The 18,758-nt window shown below is 66.1% G+C and overlaps 2 protein-coding genes across 4 annotated transcripts in view; one reads left to right on the top strand and one right to left on the bottom strand.

Moving 5' to 3' along the window:
* The window catches only part of LOC125158804 (uncharacterized), a 32,104-nt gene extending 15,850 nt beyond the window's left edge, over positions 1–16,254 (top strand). Inside the window, exons 1-2 of one of the 2 annotated variants that reach the window (XM_047846226.1) lie at positions 9,881–10,481; positions 14,598–16,254. In XM_047846226.1, coding sequence (XP_047702182.1) covers positions 10,217–10,481; positions 14,598–14,983 — 651 coding nt within the window. In that variant the 5' untranslated portion in view covers positions 9,881–10,216 and the 3' untranslated portion in view covers positions 14,984–16,254. Of the gene's footprint in view, positions 1–9,880; positions 10,482–14,597 lie in introns of those variants that run through there. The other variant, XR_007149511.1, reaches the window with a different exon arrangement.
* ZFPM1 (zinc finger protein, FOG family member 1) overlaps positions 2,203–18,758 on the bottom strand; it is a 65,565-nt gene continuing 49,009 nt past the window's right edge. For both annotated transcript variants that reach the window (XM_047846223.1, XM_047846224.1), the window contains exons 4-10: positions 16,645–16,778; positions 9,770–9,872; positions 7,958–8,170; positions 4,922–5,152; positions 4,535–4,630; positions 4,318–4,464; positions 2,203–4,121 (exon numbers count right to left, since the gene is read on the bottom strand). In XM_047846223.1, coding sequence (XP_047702179.1) covers positions 2,338–4,121; positions 4,318–4,464; positions 4,535–4,630; positions 4,922–5,152; positions 7,958–8,170; positions 9,770–9,872; positions 16,645–16,778 — 2,708 coding nt within the window. In that variant the 3' untranslated portion in view covers positions 2,203–2,337. The remainder of the gene's footprint in view (positions 4,122–4,317; positions 4,465–4,534; positions 4,631–4,921; positions 5,153–7,957; positions 8,171–9,769; positions 9,873–16,644; positions 16,779–18,758) is intronic.

Below are 18,758 nucleotides of genomic sequence, written 5' to 3'. Positions count from 1 at the left end.
AGCTCCTGGGGGCCCGAAGCAGGGTGTGAGGCCATGTGGTCTCTCAGCCACCCCAGCACAGCAGCGGGAAGAGCCGTGGCAGCCAGGGCCGGGGCCAGTCCATTGGGCAGGGTGTGGCTGGGGCCGTGGGGGAAGCAGCCGTCCCCAGAGGGAGAGCCTGTCAGACTCCCCGATACGTTGGAGGTGGTGGGTGAGGGAGGAGGGAGGCAAAGTTGCAGACACGGAGCCAGATGCAGGGGCGCGTCACTGGCTTGAGGAGCCAAGGTTGATGGCAACGGCTGGCTGCTGCATCTGGGCAGAAGTAGGAGAAGATGGGGGTGGGGGCCTCGAGGGACGGGTAGGTCTGGCGCTCGGAAGAGACTGGGCTAGAGAGATTTAGGGGCACCGAGTCCGTGTGCCCGCCCAGGGAGGGCGTGTGCAAGGAGAGCTTCCCAGAGAGGGCTGGGTGGTCTCTGAGAACCTTGAACCAACCCCCAGTTGGAGAAGCAGCAGGTTTAGGGGGTGTGGTTGGGGAGCAGGGAGCGCCAGGTTTCCTGGAGAGGGGCCTGAAGGTCTGAGCCATCCCTGGGCTGCAGCTGGGACAGTGTGGGGGGAGGGGAGCTGGAGGAGGCTCAAAGGGGAGGCATGGCCACCGGTGGTGTTTGTAGGGGGTGGGAAACCCAGGGTCTGAGGGGGAGTGGGGGGAGGAGTCTGGGACTGGGGACACCGAACCACACTGGCCCTGTGCTGGGGGCGCAGTGGGGGTGATGTGACCCCGGACCCGTGTGCAGGACCCGAATGAGGTGCGTGTGGTGCTGCCTAGAGGCTCGAAGCCCGGCCTCGGGATGGTGGAGCGCACCTTCCCCCCCGGCCCGTCTACAGGAATAGACACTGAGGCCCTTTCTGCGTGGCCCCCCATTCAGACTTCTGCACGCCTGCCTCCCCATCTCGTCCAGTCCGTGCTGCCTTCCTCCCCTTTTAGCATCTGTGGTTCGTCAGAGGCCACATCCCTGATGTTCCCTGGCACCCCTCTACAAATTTTATTTTACAATTCGTACACAGTAAAATTCGTTCTGCATTAGGTTTAATTTTTTGACAATAGTAGGCGCGGACGTGGGTGATGTCTGCTTTCGCTCGGTGGTCTGACTCGGAGGCAAAGCCTCGGCGGCCCTCCGTGCAAGTTCGTGCGCAACAGTGCAAATGAGGAACGGGGCTGGGGGGTCTCGGGCTTCCTCCGCCCCGACCCAGGATGGCAGGTGCCGGGGCGTCCTCGAGGGAGGCAGCTTGGCTCCCCTGGGACCCTCCCTCAACTGACTTCCCTAGTGCCAGCCCTGGGTGGGGGGACGGGGGCGGGAGCTCTGCAGGGCCCTGGGCTGAGCCGCCCTGTCCTGTCCAGCCCTGGTCCTCTGGGCCGGCGGGAGGGGCCTGTGCACGCCGCTGCCCGGACACGGGCTCCCGGACCTCACAAGGGCTGGTTGGGAGAGAAACTTGCCTCGAGCAGGGAGAGTGAGCCTGGGTGGATGGCAGGAAGCACCTTGGAGACCGGAAGGTCAAAGGTCAGTTTGCTTCTGTCCACCACAGGCTGCTGGGTGAAACCGTATTTGGAAGAAACAGTGCTGCTTTGAGCAAAGTTGGGAAAGGACTGATGGGGGTTTTCCAGCAGGGACACCGGGCCGCAGGGTGCCCGCAGCCACCCAGCCGCAAACCGGCAAGACGTGGTTGGGCTCTGCTTGGGTTTGGCCAGGCATCTCGCGGTCCCATCTTAGTTGTGTGCTTCTCACGGTGCCGGCACGGCACACTGGGGTGGGGGCACCTCGGTAATGAGCGCTGTAGCCACCACAGGTACCATGCGACCCCCACTTCAGGATTTGGCCCCCTCCCCCTGGGTCACAGGGGTGGGTGTGGGCCTTGGTGCCTGCCCCCCCCCCCCATGCCTGTGGGCTGCATCACTGTCCCTTCTCTCCCCACCAGCCTTGGCGACCACAGGGCATCTTCCCCTTAGCATCCTGGAGGGCAGCGATTACCAGGGGGTGCTGCGGCACAGACTGGCCTGGGGTCAGGTCCAGCTTGGAGGCCCACGAACTCCGTGACTCTGGCTGGGGGCCTGGTCCCGGTGGGTTGGGTTGCAGGGGCGAATGCATGCGCTCAGGGTGGCGTTCACCACCCCCACCTGTTTCCTCCCACCCCCAAGGACCCTGTGCTCAGACAACTAGGCCGCTCCACTATCGTGCTCATCAAACTGAACTTCTTTATTAAGTGCCAATAGTCCAGGCAGGCGCGGTCCCCTGCAGCCCCCGGGCCTGGCCTGCGCCTGGACTGCGGCGGGGCGCGAAGCGGTCTCTGTAGTGTGGCGGCCGCTCACTTCACGTGCTCGGCCGCGTGCGAGGAGCAGTAATACTTCTTGTGGGCGATGAAAGTGGACAGGCTGCTGAACCTGATGTTGCACAGGCGGCAGTACCTGTGGCTGCCGGGGGGCGCGGGCGCCGGCGTCCCCTTGCTGGGGGTCTGGACGCCCTTGTCCGAGTGGGAAGGGGGCGTCGGCGGGGGCGGTGGGTGTGGCGGCACCGCCTCGGGGGACGGGGCCGGTGGCGGGCCGGGCCGGGGGCTGCCGTCGGGGGCGCCGGGGGCCGGCTCCCGCAGCTCCTGGCCGTTGAGGCCGTCTCGTGGGGCGGCGGGCGAGGGCGTCCGGGCGCCGGCGGGCGGCTGGCCCAGCAGCAGGCCGTGCGCCAGGCGGAAGTGCTCGATGAGGTCGCCGCGGACCACGCCGTTGGGCGGGCAGTAGGGACACACAACGGCGCTGGCGGCCGCGTCCTCGGGGGCGACGCGCAGGAGGCGCGGGGCGGCGGGGCACGAGAACTTCTTGTGCGCCAGGTAGGCCTCGAGGCTGTGGAAGCTCACGCGGCAGGCTGTGCACTCGTGGTAGTCGGCCAGGGCGGGCAGGCCGGGGGCGGGCACAGGCGCCTGGCGCCGCGGCTTCTTGCTCAGGTCGATGGGGCCGTCGGCGGCGTCGAGCCCGCTTCCGCTTCCCAGCCGGGGCGAGGGCGACGCAGGCGGCTCGGGGGCGGGGCCGAGGGGCGCGGGGGCGGGGCCAGAGGCGGGGGGCGGGGCGGCCGCGTGCAGCTCGTACAGCTTGCGGCGCCGGCGCGTGCGCACCGGCGGCGCGGAGGGCAAGGCGGGCGCGGGGGGCACGGGGGTCCCGGAGGGTGCGGGCCGGCGCGGCGGCGGGTCGTGGCGCGAAGCACAGTAGTAGCGCTTGTGCACGGTATAGGTCTCGTGGCGGCTGAAGCGGATGTTGCAGGCCTCGCACAGCGTCCGGCGGGGATCGTCGTCCTCATCCGCCCCGCTGCCCGGGCTGGGGCTGCCCGGGCTGCCCTCCCTGCCCCGGCCGCCCCCCTCGGCCTCGGCCTCGGCCTCGGGTGTGGCCGCGCCCCCCGCCTCGTCCTCGCGCGCCCCGGAGCTCGGCGAGGCGCGCCCCGGGTCAGCCTCGGGGGGCGGTGGGCCGGGGGGTGCGCGGCCCGGGGCGGGGGGTGCCTTGGCCCTGCGCGCTGGGGGCGCGTCGTCAGGCGGGCGGCGGCCGGAGCAGTAGAGGCGCTTGTGCACGTAGAAGTTGTTGACGTTGTTGAAGGTGATGTCGCACTCGAAGCACGTGGCGCCCTTGGGAGCCCCCGCGAAGAGGCCGGCCTGGGTCCCCGCGCCCGCCTGCAGCCGGCTGTGTACCAGCTCCGACATCTTGGCCAGGATCTCTGAGGCCGGGGGCGCCGCGGGGAACTGCGGCAGGAAGAGCGTGCCGGCCGCCAGCCCCAGCTCGCCAGGGCCCGGACTGGAGCCGGGTGTGGGGCTGGACAGCTCGGCCTTCACCCTGGCAGGGGCAGGGCTGGGCGGTGAGGGTGTCCTCGATGCGGCGGCTGGGGGCCCTGGCTCCGCCTCGGGCTCCTCCGTCGCAGCCTCTGTCTTGATGGCCCGGGGGGCCGCCGGGGGCTCGCTGCTGCCCCCGTTCTGGGGGGCCGCTCTGGCCTCTCCATTGGTGGCCTCAGCCAGAGCCTTCCTGTCCAGTCCTGGCGATGGGGTGGGCGCCAGGCCCAGGTCGGTGGAAGCCAGGGGGCCATGGGGGGCCGTGTGCTGCTGGAAGCTGGCCAGACTGTCTGCAGGGAGACCCCATGGGCCACACTTCAGGGCTGGAGCAGGACCTACCTGGGCCAGACCTGAGGAGGGGTAGGGTGGGAAGGGCAGAGCTGGGCTGGGTAGAGGTGGTGGAGGGCCAAGGATGAAACTGACCCCCGGTTGCCGTCAGTGCCAACCCATCCCTTCCCCGTCCCCGTGGGGAACCCAGGGCCTCACCTGGGGGGAGCTTGGCAGCGGGGTGTCCGGCCCCTGGGGAGTAGATCTCCGCCTTGGAGCCCGGCTGGCAGACCATGTGGTTGGTCACCAGGTGGCTGTAGAGGATGTCCCTTGTGGTGGAGATGAAGCCACAGCTGTGGCAGACACCTGCAGGCAGGCTGTGGTATCAGGGCCCTGGGGTGGGGGCCCCCCCTCTCCCCTTCCCAGCCCCACCTACCGCTCAGCGTGTCTGTGTGCACCTTGAGGTGCCGCTCGCAGTTGGCTTTGGTGGTGAAGGCCGACAGGCAGATGAGACATACAAAGGGCCGTTCTCCTGGAACACGCGGCTGAGTGAGGGGTGGGCTCCGGGAGCCCAGCTGGCCAAGGGCTTAGGACGTCGGGGAGGGGATGCTAAAGCCCGTCCTCCTCCGCCCCTGGTCTCCCAGGACTTTGGCAAGGGCCCAGCCCTGAGCTGACCATTCAGGTGATCACGGGGGGGCCGTGTGCTTTGGGAGTGCCCTGTGGTGCGGTAGGAGGACCACATGGGCACACCTGTGGCGTGGCGGGCACCCGGGCCGGAGGCAGCAGAGGAGAGCGGGGGACCCGGCGGGGGGTGGGGGCTCACCGCTGTGGCTGCGCATGTGGATCTCCAGGGAGCTGGCGCTGGGGCAGCTCTTGCGGCACTGGGGGAAGGGGCAGACGCGCTCGTTGGGGTAGGTCTCCTTGGGCTTCTCGTCGGCGGCCGCAGCGGGCGAGCCGGTGGTCTGGCGGCTGGCGCAGTAGTAGAGTAGGTGGGCCTGTAGGTTCCTCTCGCTCCGGTACCAGATGCCGCAGTCTTTGCAGGGGAAGACGTCTTCTGTGGGGGTGCGAGGGGGGCGCAGCCTGAGGGGCCCCCCCGGCGGCAGAGGAGGGCCGCCTGCAGTCCAGGCAAGGCAGTGCACCTCCAGACCACGAGGGCTCTGCCCTGACTGCCGCCCCCCCCCCCCCCCCCCCCAAGGAGTGAGGTTTGTGCCTGGGACCTTCCCTCCTGTCACCGCTGCCCGTTCTCCTCTGTCCCTTTGGAAACCCGGGTTGTCTTTCTGTAGATGTCCAGGATGCCGTGGACCTCGTGGGCGGGGTCTCTAACCCCCCCAGGCTGGCGCCCATGCTGCCTCCCAACAGTGAGCCCCCTAAGAGACCCCGGAGCCTCATCGGGTGTCCACGGAAGGGGCGTGGCCATATGCTAGTGGACCCCTGAGGGAGTGAGGCATTGTTTCCGTGGAGGACTAGGTGGGGGCGGCCACGTGGAGGCAGGCAGGTGTGTGGGGCGTGAGGGGTGGTGTGGACCTGGGCGTCTGGAGTTCTCGCGTGTGTTCCCGTGGACAGGTAGGACTGGCCAGGGGCACAGGGAGCCCCCGTGCGTGAATCTCGAAGTGCTTGGGCAGGAGGGCCACAGGTGAGCGGCAGCTCAGGGTGGCCTGGGGGCTGCAGAGGAAGAGCCCCCCCCCCCCCAGCCTCCCCCCCAGGTGGTTTCACAGCAGTTACAAGTCAAAATTGCTTAATTGACAACATTTATCCCAGACAGAGGGCCTGTGACTTCTCCGTGTGTTGGAGTCTGGATCGCAGGCTGGTTTTGCGGCTCGGGAGGGTTTCCCTGACAGGTAGTTCTCAGCGTCTTTACGGCAGAATGTTGAGGAATGCCGCCTCTGCTCTGTGGCCACCTAACCCCTTGGCTCAAGACGGCTGGGGGAGGGCTCATTCCAGGCTGGACTGCACACGTCCCTCACCCCGGCTTCTCTGAGGCTTATCCTGGGCCCACAATTAGGGCAGAACAGGGAGGGGGGTCCTCCTCCTCCCTCCCAAGTTCACTCTGATTTGGGGGCTTCAAGGCAGCTGTGTTAGCTGAGGCACTGGGCTGGTGGGTTTGTTCCTGCACCCGCAGGGCCGGGGTTGGGGAGAGGGGCCGGGGCCTCAGAGGCCTGCTCAGCCCTGGTTTAGCGGGGATGGTCACAGTCCCCCTGCCCCAGGGCTGCCCTGCACAGACGCCTGGTGTTTCCACCACCCTCGTTTCACAGGCGAGAACACAGGGGCCCAGAGGGGATGAGTGTGGAACATTAAACCGGGTCTCATGGACTGTGCATTAAGGCTTTCCTGGGCCACCGTGTGGGGGTGGGGGTGTAGATGAGGGGTCTAGCTCCTGCTGCTTCAGGGTGAGGCTCTGACACCCAGGCCACAGACCCAAGGGGAGGAAGCCCTACCAGGGTCTGGGCCTCCCCTAGAGCCCATTGGAGCAGCCTGAACAGAGGAGAGGGGGGCTCACGCCTCAGTGCCGAGGACCCGACCGACCCTGTTGTGCCACCGTGGCCACCAAATGCCCTGGTGAAGTGGCCATCCTGCCCCCGAGGGCCCCTTCGAGCCTCCTTTCTCCCCCGAAAGCTCGGTGTCTGGAAGGGGTCCTGCTTGCTTGTGGCCACCCTCTCTGTCGCCTGCCCCCAGTCCTCCCTCCATGAGGGCTCTGGGGGCTCGCCCCCCACCTCCCCATCCTGGGTCATTTCCACCAGCGCGCAGATGTGCCGCGGGATTGCCTGAGTCCCAGCGACGCGAGCCACGTCCCTCCACACACTTCCTCACTCCTTGTTCGCTCAGCCCTGGCGGTTTTGGTCTGTGGCCACATCTCCATGGCCAGGACGCAGTGGACCCCCCCCTGCCCTCGGCTGGTGCCTCCTGCTCCCCACTTGTGTCCGCGGGTGCTGCCTGTCGCTGGACCTCGTCCTGCCCTGCCCCCAGCCACCTCCCAGGCTCCACTTTAGCCTCGTGACCTCAGGGTCAGGATGCTCAGAGTGGGCTCTCCTCCGGGACTCCCCACCAGGGACCGCACCAAGCAGTGCGCAGCTGGCCGTGCAGTTGGTGGCTCCCCACCGCATCCCAAGCCGCGTGGCGGGCCCCTGCCAGCCCCAACGCCCCGGGCCGCTTCCACCCCTGCTTCGAGCCGTCATCACGTCGGACTTCCTCAACAAGGTCACTTTTTCCTCCAGTTTTGCAGCTCTGCGGCTCCCCCACCCCAGCAGCCAGGGTGATTTTAAAGCAGTCGGATCAGCCCCTTTGCCAAATAAAAGTTCTCTGGTGGAGATGCTTGCCTCCTGTAGGTGCTGTGCCCCAGACACGCGACGACCTTGCTGGGCTCAGCCCAAGCACCCCAATTAAGGCCGGCGCTGGCAGCCTGTGATCCTGTCCCCACTTGTGTCACAAGATGCGCCATGCTGGAGCCCACTCCCCCCCCAACCCGGCCAGGCCGCCTATGCCTCCCCGGGACCACTCGCTTCTACGTGGCCGTTGACAAGGGTGTGGAGTAAATCCTATCTGATGCTCACAACACTCTGGCTCGGTGCGTCCTGGCTGGCACCAGCCTGTGAGCAGCCCCCCAGGTATTCGCACCGGGTGGTTCTGCCCCCAGGGGACACTTGGCCATGTCTGGGGGTGCACGGATCCCTGGCAACTGGCATCTGTGGGGCAGGGGCCAGACTACTGGCCGGGCCCGCCCCTGCCCCTGCTCCCCCACGCATGCCCGCCATGGCACACCTTCTGCTCAGATCACAGCGGGAGCCGATCTTTGCGGGTCTTGAGGTCCTGGGGGTTGTCCCCGCAGTGCCGTGGAGCTGGGGTGGCACGGTGGCATACTCACTGTTGATGACCGCCGTGGCCAGGATGGACGCCATGCCGGCCTGCTGGGGCAGGAGCTGGATGTCGGTGTGGGAGGGGGCTGGGCACTCGGGCTCGGCTGGCTCCTCCTTCACGGGGTGGCTGGGGGTGCCACGGGGCTCAGCCGCTGTGAGGAGCACACCCAGCAGTCTGCCCGCCGGCACCGGCTTGGTGACTCTGCACCACAGGGCTTCATCTGCAGGGGCAGAATCATCGGTGACGGGAGGGCCGCTGGCCACCCCTATGAGACGCCCCACCCTCCCGCCCCCTCCCGGAGACCAGGGCTTTGAGGTCGGCGGGGCTGGGGGGGAGTATGGATCCAAGGTTGGGGCGCGTGGCTGTGTGAGGCCAGTCTCTCTGTGATGGGGCAACTGGGCGGCTTCCCGGGCCTGCCCGCTCCGTTTTCCAGGGTGGGGGGTGGCCTGTGGGACAGGCAGCAGAGCGCCAGGGTGGCAGCCTAGCGGCAGAGGAGCCAGGAGCGGCTGTTCCCGCGGCAGCCGGCAGGGGGCAGCCTCTGCCAACGACCCAGGCATCAGCCAGCTTACCTGTGTCCAGCTTGAGGCCACCAGGAAACCTCCCGGAGGCGCAGCCCGCCCCCCACCCCCCAGGACAACCTTGCTCCCATCGGCACCGTGAGGATGTTGTCCTGCCTGGCAGGCAGTGGCCGCAGCCCTGCTGACCAGGCAGGCGGGGCAGGCTGAGTATACAAACCGGGGGCTGACAGCTGGCCGCCAACACCGGGCCTTCCGGTGCCTTCTGGCTGTGGTCTGGGGCCTTAGAGTATCCCTCGGCGGGAGCTGGGCTGAAGCGTGGCCCGGGTTCCCGGATGCGGCCTCGGCACCTGTGCTGTACCTCCCTCAGGCCGGGGAGGCGCCCAGGTGGGGACAGGAGTGAGGGGCTGCCCACAAGCTCAGCTGGGCTGGGGGTGTGTCCCTTGCCCTGCCCCTGACGGCCTCTGGCCCCCTCCTGAAATGAGAGCTGCCCCTGAGGACGGAGCGTGGCCTCCACTGGGAATATTCAGCAGAATGTGCTGTGTGCAGGGAGGTGACGGGAGATGGCACCCTAGAACGTTCCAGCAAAGCAGAGACCCCGCAGGGGAATAAGGCTATTTCCTAAGGTCGGGCACGCACCCTTCCCGACTCTGTGCTTCTGTCACCCCCCGCGGCCCCCTGAGCCGCCTCGTCCGCAGCGCGGAGAGAGGGGTCCTCGCTGCCCTGGCAAGCGGACGACCCCATCACCCTTTGCTTAGGAGTCGAACCACCCAGGCGGCAGGAGATGGAAAAGCCCGTGTCACGTCTGAGTGGCCTGAGCCCTCTGAATCGAGGGTGGGGCGGGGTGGTGGTGGTGGTAAGGACCCTTTCCTGCTTCCCCTCCTCCCTCCTGGGCCACTCCTTCTAGAAGGTGCATGCAGGCAAGAGCAGAAGCCCCCAGGCCCCACGTGGCTGGATTTGAACGTGGCCTTCCTGGCTTCCCCAGAGCGAGCTGGACTACACGGGGCCCTGGTCTAGTTGGCACCGTGGCCTGCCTGGCCTGGGATCCTCTGCTGACCCTGGCGGTCTCCAAGGGGCCCTGAGAGCAGTCACTGCCCGGGCTCAGGAAGAACGGCCGGTCCCCGAGACCCCAGGGCTGACCTCTTGCATCAGGGCACTGGAGGCGTAGGTGGCAGCGGTGGTCTGCCCCAAGGCCCGGGCCCGAGCGGCCCAAGGAGGCCGCTTTCCCTTTAAGGGCCAGCCCAGGGCCAGCCAAGTGCCCCCGCCCCAACCGGAAGGCCGCGGGGAAGCGCCAGGATACCAACCCTTCCTGTAGATCTCTGCGTTGGCTTCGGCCTCGGTCGGGGCCTGCGGCAGCATCCTCAACCAGCAGGGTTCATCCTCCAGCAGCAGGGTCAGGGCAGGGCCCTGGGGGGGGTGGGGTGGGGTGGGGAGGAGGCTCATCAGGGACAGCACAGGAAGGGCCTGGGTGGGGGTCCCGTGTGGCCCAGGGGGAAAAGCCTGAGACCAGCGGGGCGGCCAGGCCACAGCCTGCTGCTCCGTGGTCAGCACTGTGTTGCCAACAGACGCAGCAGGGAGCCGGCACTTTCCGTGCAGGGGCACTGGGTTCTCGGGAACCGAGGCCCAGAGAGGTCAGGCCACTTGCTCAAGGTCACACAGCCAGGGAGCTGCAGAATAGGAACTCACACCCAGATCTGTGTTCTCTCCCTGCCTCCCTATAGAGGCAGGCCGCTGAGGGCCAGGGGCAGTCCATGGGGTGTGTGGGCCAGAACGGGCCCCCACGTGGCCTGTCAGCCCGGAAGCAGGCAGTTCCCTTCTCCCACCTCGAGAAGAGGGGCGAGGGGCAAGGAAAATGGGGCACGGCTCCTGCAAGTGCCACCTCGCCCGGCCATGCCCTCTCCCTGGCTCGGTCTGCGGGCCGGGCCGCTGCAGCACCTGGAAGGAAGGAGGGCTGTGGGCTCAGCCCGGGGGGCCGCCTCTGTGGGGCCGCCCCGCACCGTCCCGGCCCTGGAGCAGGTACACGGCCCGGGGCAGGGTGGGGGAAGGGGGCGGCCCCTGGTGCCAGGATGCAGAGGCCGGGCACGGATGGTGGGGGGCCGGTTCTGCCCTGCGAGGTTGGGGTGGCTGCTGCCACACCCAGGGCTTCAGCCCCAGGGCCGCACCCCGCCTCTGGACTGCTCTGACCGGGGCCCCCCCACTCAGCCAGCAGCACGGCGTGACGTTTGGGTATTTCTGTTGTATGCGAATAAGTGCCTTGCATTCAAAAATGGGTGCATCGGGACCTTTAACTGAAGAACCTGTATCACGTGCTGTCACCTGGAAATGTTGCCACCTAGACCAGGGTGGCCGTGGGCACCCCAGGCGGACACAGCAGGCGGCTGAGATGCTGCCTCTGTGTCGCGCTAGCGATGGCCTCGGAGGTATCTGGCAGACCGTGGGCCCCTCCCTGCCCGGGGACGACACGGGCTCCAGAGCCGAGTGTCGGGGTCCAGGCCGGGCCTCCCCCGCTGTGACCGTGGGCCTGGTAACACCCTGGAACCCGAGGAGGTCCCTCTGACCACTCTGTCCTCTCATCCCCACCCTGTGGCAGGCTCAGGGACCCGGCGACATCAGGCCTATGAGCCAAGCACACCTGGGCACACCTCCCGAGGCCAGGCACCTTGGCCGGTGGAGTAGCTCGGTGGCTTGGCCACGGAAAGGGCCGGTGGAGACTAGTAGCCAGACCTGGCCTGCACCTTTCCCTGCCCCCTCTGCCAACGGGTGATGTCCCTTCTGCTCGGAGCTGTGACTCAAACCACGTGTGTGCTCCAGACCCGGCCCGGTCCTGCCACCTGCTCTCGGGGTTGGGGGGCGGGTGGCCGAGTCTACCCTCTGAAGATCAGCCCCTCCAGGCCCTGGGAGGTGTCGACATGCATGAAACCGTCCCTTCCGGCAGTGCCCGCCTGGTACGAAAGCCAGGGGCCCCTGCCCCCCCTGCTTTTGTCTTCCCTTTGGCCAGCAGGACACAGGAGGCAGGGGCCTTGCCTTTAGGCCCAGAGGGCAGGGGTCCACCGGGGGCCCCAGGCCAGCAATTGCCACCTGTCAACTTAGAGCATCTCACCCGGGGAGCCTGCTTCGGGCAGGCTGGGAGCACCCTGCTTTTAGCAGACACTCAGGGTCCCCCGGCTGCAGGACAGGACGCCGGCCGGGGGTGCCCGCTGGCTCCGAGGCTTCTGCCAGAGGTGGGGGGGGGGGCGGGGAGGGGAGGGGAAGGGCACTAGTGGCCAGGTGGGGCTGCCCCTGCCGCAGGTGACCGGCGGCGTCCCAGCTGCCCTGACCTGGACAGCGGCTTGCAGCAAGGCGGGGCCGGGCCTCCTGAGTCTCTAATGAATATTAATGAGCCGAGGATGGCGAAAAAAATTAATCTGCCTGATCCTCCGATTGGCGCTGTGGTAACGATATGAAATCTAATTATTCGTCCCAATATTTCTAACCCTCAAACTGAGACTGACAGCCTCCCGGTAGGTTTAATGCTTATCGCTCGCAGGAGCAGCGTGCTCCTGGCATGATAAAAACACGCACGGCTTTGCTGACGCTGCAGAACCCTCGCTCTCCGTGTACTTCCCGGAACAGAGGCGGCCGTGCCCCGGTCCCACTGGGGCCGAGCGCCTGCGTGCTGCCGGCCGCCCCACACGACGGCACCACTGCCCTGCACCGACTCCCAAGACGGTCCGGGGCTGCCCGACCTGGCCCTGTGCTCCTCCGCACTTACATGGGGACGGCTGGGGACAAGACCTTCCCTGGCCTCCCGGGGCTGCAGGGCCGGCCCCCACCCTGCCCCGCCGGCGCCCCGTGGAGGGGCGGACACAGCACCCGGCTGCCCAGTTACTGGTTTTCCTCCTCCCGCTCCGAGCAGCCTTGGAACAGAAGCCCCTTTCTCTGGTGCCTGAAGGCACTGGTCTGAGGAGGGCCCTCTTCCTGACCGACCCTGCCCTGCCCTGCCCATGGGCAGTGAAATGGGGTGTAAGCCCGGACGGCCGGCCTGGCCCTTCTGCCAAAACCATCGGCCTGTGTTCCCGGCTGCCTTCCCTGCACAGACGCCCCCGGGCTCGGCGCCCTGTGTCCAGCTCACCCTGGACAGGCCGTGTCCGGGTTCAGGAAGACGCCCCTCCACCCACCCTGCCTGCAGCCCCCTTGGGGTCCTGCCTGTCCCTCCCTCCTGGCTCCAGGACGGCCCCACCCAGCCCTGAGATAACGGGCAGCCTCTTGAAGTTCTCTGGGCGCATCTGGGACCACTCCTTGTCTCCCCCAACAAAGAGGTCAGCGTCTGGATTCTGTGCCTGCCGATAACCATCAGAAACTCTATCTCTGCCGCATCCGCTGAGGCTGTTCCCAAACCTCGCCGCGCATCTCAGGCAGCACCGTCAGGGGGAGGTGGGGGCCGTGCTCTGGCATGGGGAGGGGGCGGCCCAGCCCAGCGAGCCAGACCGCTCTGCACAAGGTCAGCGGGTTTGCCAGTCCCCCCAGTCACTGTAGGGCAGGTCAGTGGGAGGTCAGGGCTGGGGCGGGCCTGGGCTGGGCTCTGACTCAGGCCCCCACCCACCTCCTTCCTTGAGCTCATCCTGACGAGTCCTGTCTCCATCCTGCTCACCCTCCCAGAGGCAACCGCCTTTCTGTCTTTGCCTCCCCCACGCCCTGCGAAGAGCCCATTTCACAGATGAGGACTGAGGCGCACAGAGCTGAATGATGCCCAAGGCCATGGGAGGTGGCTGTGTGCACACAGGACTGACCCAGGGTCTGCATGATCTCTGCTTCCATCCATCCATCCACCCATCCATTCTGAACATTTTTCTGGTATCTGACTGCAAATTTTAGCACTGGCTGGGTTTCGAAGCCCTGGGATGTGGCAGCCACAGCTGGCTCAGGGAGGGACCTGCCCGAGGTCACACAGCAAACTAGTGCAGCAACCACTCTTGACCCGACCCCTGCCGAGATCTGTGCACTCACTCTGTGTACTTCCTGGGGTCCCATCCCCAAAGTCTTGTGAGTGTGGAGACTGCCAGGGGAGCCACCCTGGTCCCCCCTCCCACCTGCCAGTAGCCCTGGGCCTAAGAAAACCAGCGGGGAAGGGTCGTCACACCCCACTGGTGCCCCTCTCCCTCCTTCCTCTCCAAACAGCGGAGACAAACGGCCTGGTGGCTGATAGGACGATATGGGGCGGGAGGTGCGTGGGGGAGAGAACTGGGGCCCATCAGCTGAGCTCGATAAGGGGCCCGCTGAAATGTTAGCAAAAATATTTAGACAATAACTGGAGTATCGGAAAGGCGCGCGTATCTTTAAGAAATCAATCATCACGGACGGTGTGTCTGGACACTCGGCGCCAAGGCGCAGATAGCGCCTGCTGGGGAGATAAGGGTTAATCAAGGATTTAATTCTGCAGGAGATAAAGCCCCAGCGAAAAGCAGACGAGGCTCCTTCCTCCCGCAGCTCCTCAGCAAGAGCCTCAAAGGCCCCTGGCTTCCCTGGCGTTGGTCCCTCGCTCCCCTCGGACATTATCTCTCCGCCTGGAGAGAGTCTCCAGCCTCGTGCCAAGTCTCCCCAGGCCGACCTGCGCCCTGGGCCCAAGGAGGACAAAACCCTCCGAGAGGAGGCTGCGGGAGGGAGGGGAGGGCCAGGCGGGGACGTGGCTGGGACCTGTCCCTACAGAGCCTGCAGGGGTCTGGGGTTGGGCAGACGTGGGGTGCGGTGCTCCCTCTGCTATCGGATCCCGGTCATTTTAGCGTCATTCAACCTATCGGAGCCTCAGTTTCCTCATCTGTAAAATGGGGGGCTGCCTCGTATGCTGTAGGGGAGGAAGACCAGGGCCTGTGCGTGAGGATGGGCACACCTCAATGTGTGTGTGTGTGTGGGGGGGGGGGGGCGGGTCTGGAGCATACACGTCCATCCTGGAAGGGACTGACTGTCCCCAGAGGAGGGACCAGAGGACAGAGGTGCAGGCCACCCTCAGCCACACCCCTTTATCTAGTCATAGCTTATGAGAACTCAGAGCCCAGGATGGGGGGGCTCCCAGCCCACCTACTCCTCCTTCCAACCATTAACTGCCCCTCCGTAGCCTGTGCTCTGAAAAGTCAACTTCTGCTTGTATGCCTCCAGTGATCGGGAGCTCACTGCCTCAAGAGACTGCTCTGAACACCGTAGCTTCTGTCCACTTAGTGGAACCCAAGCCAGGCGCCTTTTACGGAGCCAACATCGACCTCGGAGCTTCCGCTGCATTCTCCCTGCCTGAGCCCTGGGACAAGAGGGTCATCCGTCCCGAGGGGCGGCTGGCCACACTGCCCGCCAAGCAAGCCATGCCCTGTGCTGGGCGCCACGTGCACATCGTCCCGTGGAATCTGCACGGCTGCCCCGGGAGCTTCACGGACGAGCTGCGGCTCTGCCTGCCCACCCTCTCCTCTGCGGGGGGTCGGAGGGTCTGCAGGCTCAGGCCTCCGGGACCCTTCAGGGCCTCCCTGTGTCCCCACCGAGGTCCCAAAGGCTGAGGAAATAGAAGCTCAAAGAGGACAGAAGCCTGCCCGGGAGCGAAACAGCTATGAGGAAGGAGACCTTGGGATGTGGACCCTACGCCACGGGGATGGTCTGGCCACGCAGCCGGGAGCCCTTGGTCCTGGGCCAACATCTGCTTCTCTGAGCACGGCCGCTGGGCTGTGCCGGGCGGTGTGGGTGGCCCAGGGGGCCTCAGCTTGGGGGAGCTGCTCCAACCTCCTGAGGCCAGGCCCCAGCTCAAGAGCCTGACTCGGGGGTGGGGTGGGGGCTGTGGACGGTGGTCTGAGGGTCTGCAGCTGGAAACTCTGCCTGCGGCCCCCCCGCCTGCCCGGTGGACACGCTGCAGGCCGAGTTCCCGGGGCCCGGGTTTCTGTGGCTGAGAAACAGGGGCTCTGACTCCCAGGCTGGAGCCGGACAGGGTAGTCAGGGCGGCGTTTGACCTCGCGGTATGGGGGTCCCCTCCCAGCCGTGCCGCGCTGCCTGCGGACAACACGGAGGCCAGCCAGAGGCCCACACTCGGGGCCTGGGGACCAGGAGGCCCAGCACTGTGGGGCACCTGCAGCCAGGGTGCGCCTGGATCAGATCACACCCGAATGCAGCTTCGGGAACCAAAAAGGGCAATGGCCGCACGTTGGGTTCCTTGAGCCTGGGCTCGAGGGGACCGACCCAGGGCGCCTCCAGGCCTTTTAGACGAGTGGCAGTAGGGCTCGGAGGTGTTGCTTGAGCACCGGCACGGCCAGGCCCCTCCTGGTTCCCGTCACACCCATGCTGCCCATTCTGCTGCCCCCAACGTACTTAATCGGCCCGCACATCCGTGCCCTTTCCTAACCAAAATGTATATATCTATTTTTAAGTAGGCTCCATACCTAATGCAGGCCCGGACTCACGACCCTGAGATTAAGACCTGAGCTGAGAACGGGGCGCCTGGGTGGTTCAGTCTGTTAAGCATCTGGCTCTCGATTGTGGCTCAGAGCACCATATCACGGTTTGTGAGTTCGAGCCCCGCGTCGGGCTCTGCGCTGTCAGCGTGGGGCCTGCTTGGGATTCTCTCTCTCTCTCCCTCTCTCTGCCCCTCCCCTGCTCACTCTCTCTGTCTCCCAAAATAAATAAATACACTTAAAAAAAAAAAAGACCTGAGCTGAGATCCAGAGTTGGACGGACACTTAACTGACCACGCCACCCGCTCCCCTGAAATGTATTCAAAGGGAGCCTTTTGTGTCCCTGCAGGAAGACGTGAGCGACAAGACCCAGGGGGGCCACCTGGTTACAGACGGAGGTCAGAGAGCGCGGGGAGGCAAGGACACCGGGGCACCAGAGGCACCCTCGGCTGTCGTGGGGAGGACCCAGGGGAAAACGTGCATCTCGGCCTCTGCCGCAGGGGTCCCCCGGCTGCGACAGACGCGTCTCACGTGCCCCGCCCACAAAGGCCAGGCCCGGATCCCCACTCGGTTCCTTGTTGCCTCCCCAAGTTCAAACACCAGCTTCTCCCTCCGTTTTGCCAACCTCTACTCATCCATCAAGGGCCCACGTGAAGAACCCCTCCTCCAGGAAGCCCCCCCTGTGCTCCTTCCCGCCTTCCTGGTCCCAGTGTCTCAGGTCCCCATCTCCGACGCACGGCACACAGAGTGGCAGGGCTGCTGGGGCCGGGGCTCCTTACCGGTTGCACCTGCCCAGGGGACGAGGCTTTGCTCTGGATGTTCCCGCGGAAGGGGCCCCAGGACAGCCCCTCGGCCAGGCTGCGTCGAGCCCGCACGCACCTCTGCCCGTCCTGTAGCACCGGCTCCAGCTCGTCTGTGGGGGAGAAACACGGGGGCTGTGAGGCGGGCCCAGTGGAGGGGACCACCCGGCCCTGCCACCCAGCCAGGTGCAGTCCCGCTCTGCAGCCCCCGAGTCCCCACGAGGACCGGCCACGGCGGCGGAGGCCGGGGGGGGGGGGGGGGCGGGGAAGCGGCCCTGGGGCCCGGGGCCTGAGCTCCCCGGGGGGCCGGCCAGCCTCTGCAGCAGGCCCTTGCCTGGGAGACAGCTAGGGGCAGGACGGGGTTCCTGAGCCGCACCGGAGCAGGGGACCAGGGCTGCTCCGTTAGGACACGTGTCTCACGCAGCCCAGGGCACTGCCGGCCAGCTTTCCCCGGGCCGGGGACGCGATCCCTGCTGCTTCCACCGGAGACGGTGCAGAGCAGAGGACGTGACGTCCACGAGGCTTGTCCCTTGTCCCTCCGTATGGTCCTCCCAGCCCCGCCCCCATTGGATTGAGCCCCCCCAGATCCACAGAGCAAGCCTGAGCGGGCAGCTGTGGAAATGAGGGGCCTCGAATTCCACATCTCTGAGACGGGGACCCCAATACTTCCTTCTTCCTGGGGCTGCGCGAGGCTTGGCCGCGTGAGTCTAGCGACACCCTTAGCACAGGGTCCACAGAGGGGAAACCAAGTCAAAGCACCGAGCTCTCCCCCCAAAGGCTCAGCAAAGCCAGAATCTGCACTTGAGTGGCCCTGATGTTGGCTCCGCTCACTCCTTGCAGATCAGCAGGGACAGGGACAGGGACGGGTGGGGACCCTCAAATGCTGATGCCCCTGTGCCCCAACTTCAAACACCGGTTTCTTCCTCTGCCAACTTCTCATTCATCAAGGGGCCACCTGCTTTCTGGAAAGGTCTAGGTGCTGAGTCTTGCTACCTCTCTGCATGGTCTCCCTGAGCTGAGGGTGTGGACGCTCAGGGGCTGACGCCGCCCATGGCACAGGGCTGGGGGCGCAAACGCTCCGGGCTCCCGCAGCTCCCGTGGCCCAGACGGTGGCTCCCGCGGCACTTGGTGCACGGCCCCCCGCCAGATTCTGTTACATTTATACAGACAGATGGGCCTCTGTTGTGAGCCCCTGAGACTGTCATTCCCACTCGGGCAGGACTGCGATTTGGCCCGGCCTCGCTGCACGGGCCACATGACGTTCCGTAGTGGCGAATGTCGGCCCCCAGAAGATACATCCACCAGGAACCTGTGCACGTGCCCTTATTTGGAAAAAGGGTCTGTGCAGATGTGATCAAGTCAGGAGCTCAAGATGAGACCATCCTGGATAAATCCTATGACAAATGTCCTTATAAATGACACAGAAGAGACAGGGAAGAGGGCCCCATGAGGACAGGCAGAGACCAGAGTGATGGGTCGGGAGGAAGCTGCACCTGGGGCCCCGGGAACTGTGAGGGGCAGAAGGACCCTCCCCTGGAGCCTCCGGAGGGAGCGTGGCCCAGGCACACCTTGGCTGGGGGCTTCTGGCCCCAGCGCTGGGAGAGAGCAGATGTCTGAAGTTTTAAGGCCCCAAGGTTGTACACAATTGTCAGGGCCGCCCTGGGAGACCCACGCCTGGCACGTTTCCTGCCCGCCCAGGGCCTCGGTGTCCTCCCAGGACAAGGGGCCGGGGGTGGGCGTGCCCTCAGAGTGCCGTCCCTTCCCAGATCCCACACACTCTGCCCAGGAAGGCCGGGCTGCCTTGTGCCTCGGATGCCGTCCGGGCTGCCTGGGCCCACAGAGGCTTCACGTGGCCTGGCCTGGTCCCCAAGCGAGCGCTGCGGCCGCGGCCCCACTTCCTGGAGCCCCGATCAGGCAGGCTGTGGCCTTAATGGGCCCGATTATCAGATAACTGCCAGCCTAATGGCAGAGATAACGTGTAAATACGCCAGGAGGCCCGGCTAAAACGTTCTAACTGGGTCCTTGTCTTCCCCGGGGCAGATACGATGGCAGGGGACCAGGATGAGGCCGAGGAGGCCGGCACCCCTTTACCA

The sequence above is a fragment of the Prionailurus viverrinus genome, unplaced genomic scaffold (assembly GCF_022837055.1).
Source record: "Prionailurus viverrinus isolate Anna unplaced genomic scaffold, UM_Priviv_1.0 scaffold_38, whole genome shotgun sequence".
Taxonomy (NCBI): Eukaryota; Metazoa; Chordata; class Mammalia; order Carnivora; family Felidae; genus Prionailurus; species Prionailurus viverrinus.
Note: the sequence above shows the minus strand (reverse complement) of the source record. Positions and strands in the feature narration are given on the sequence as shown.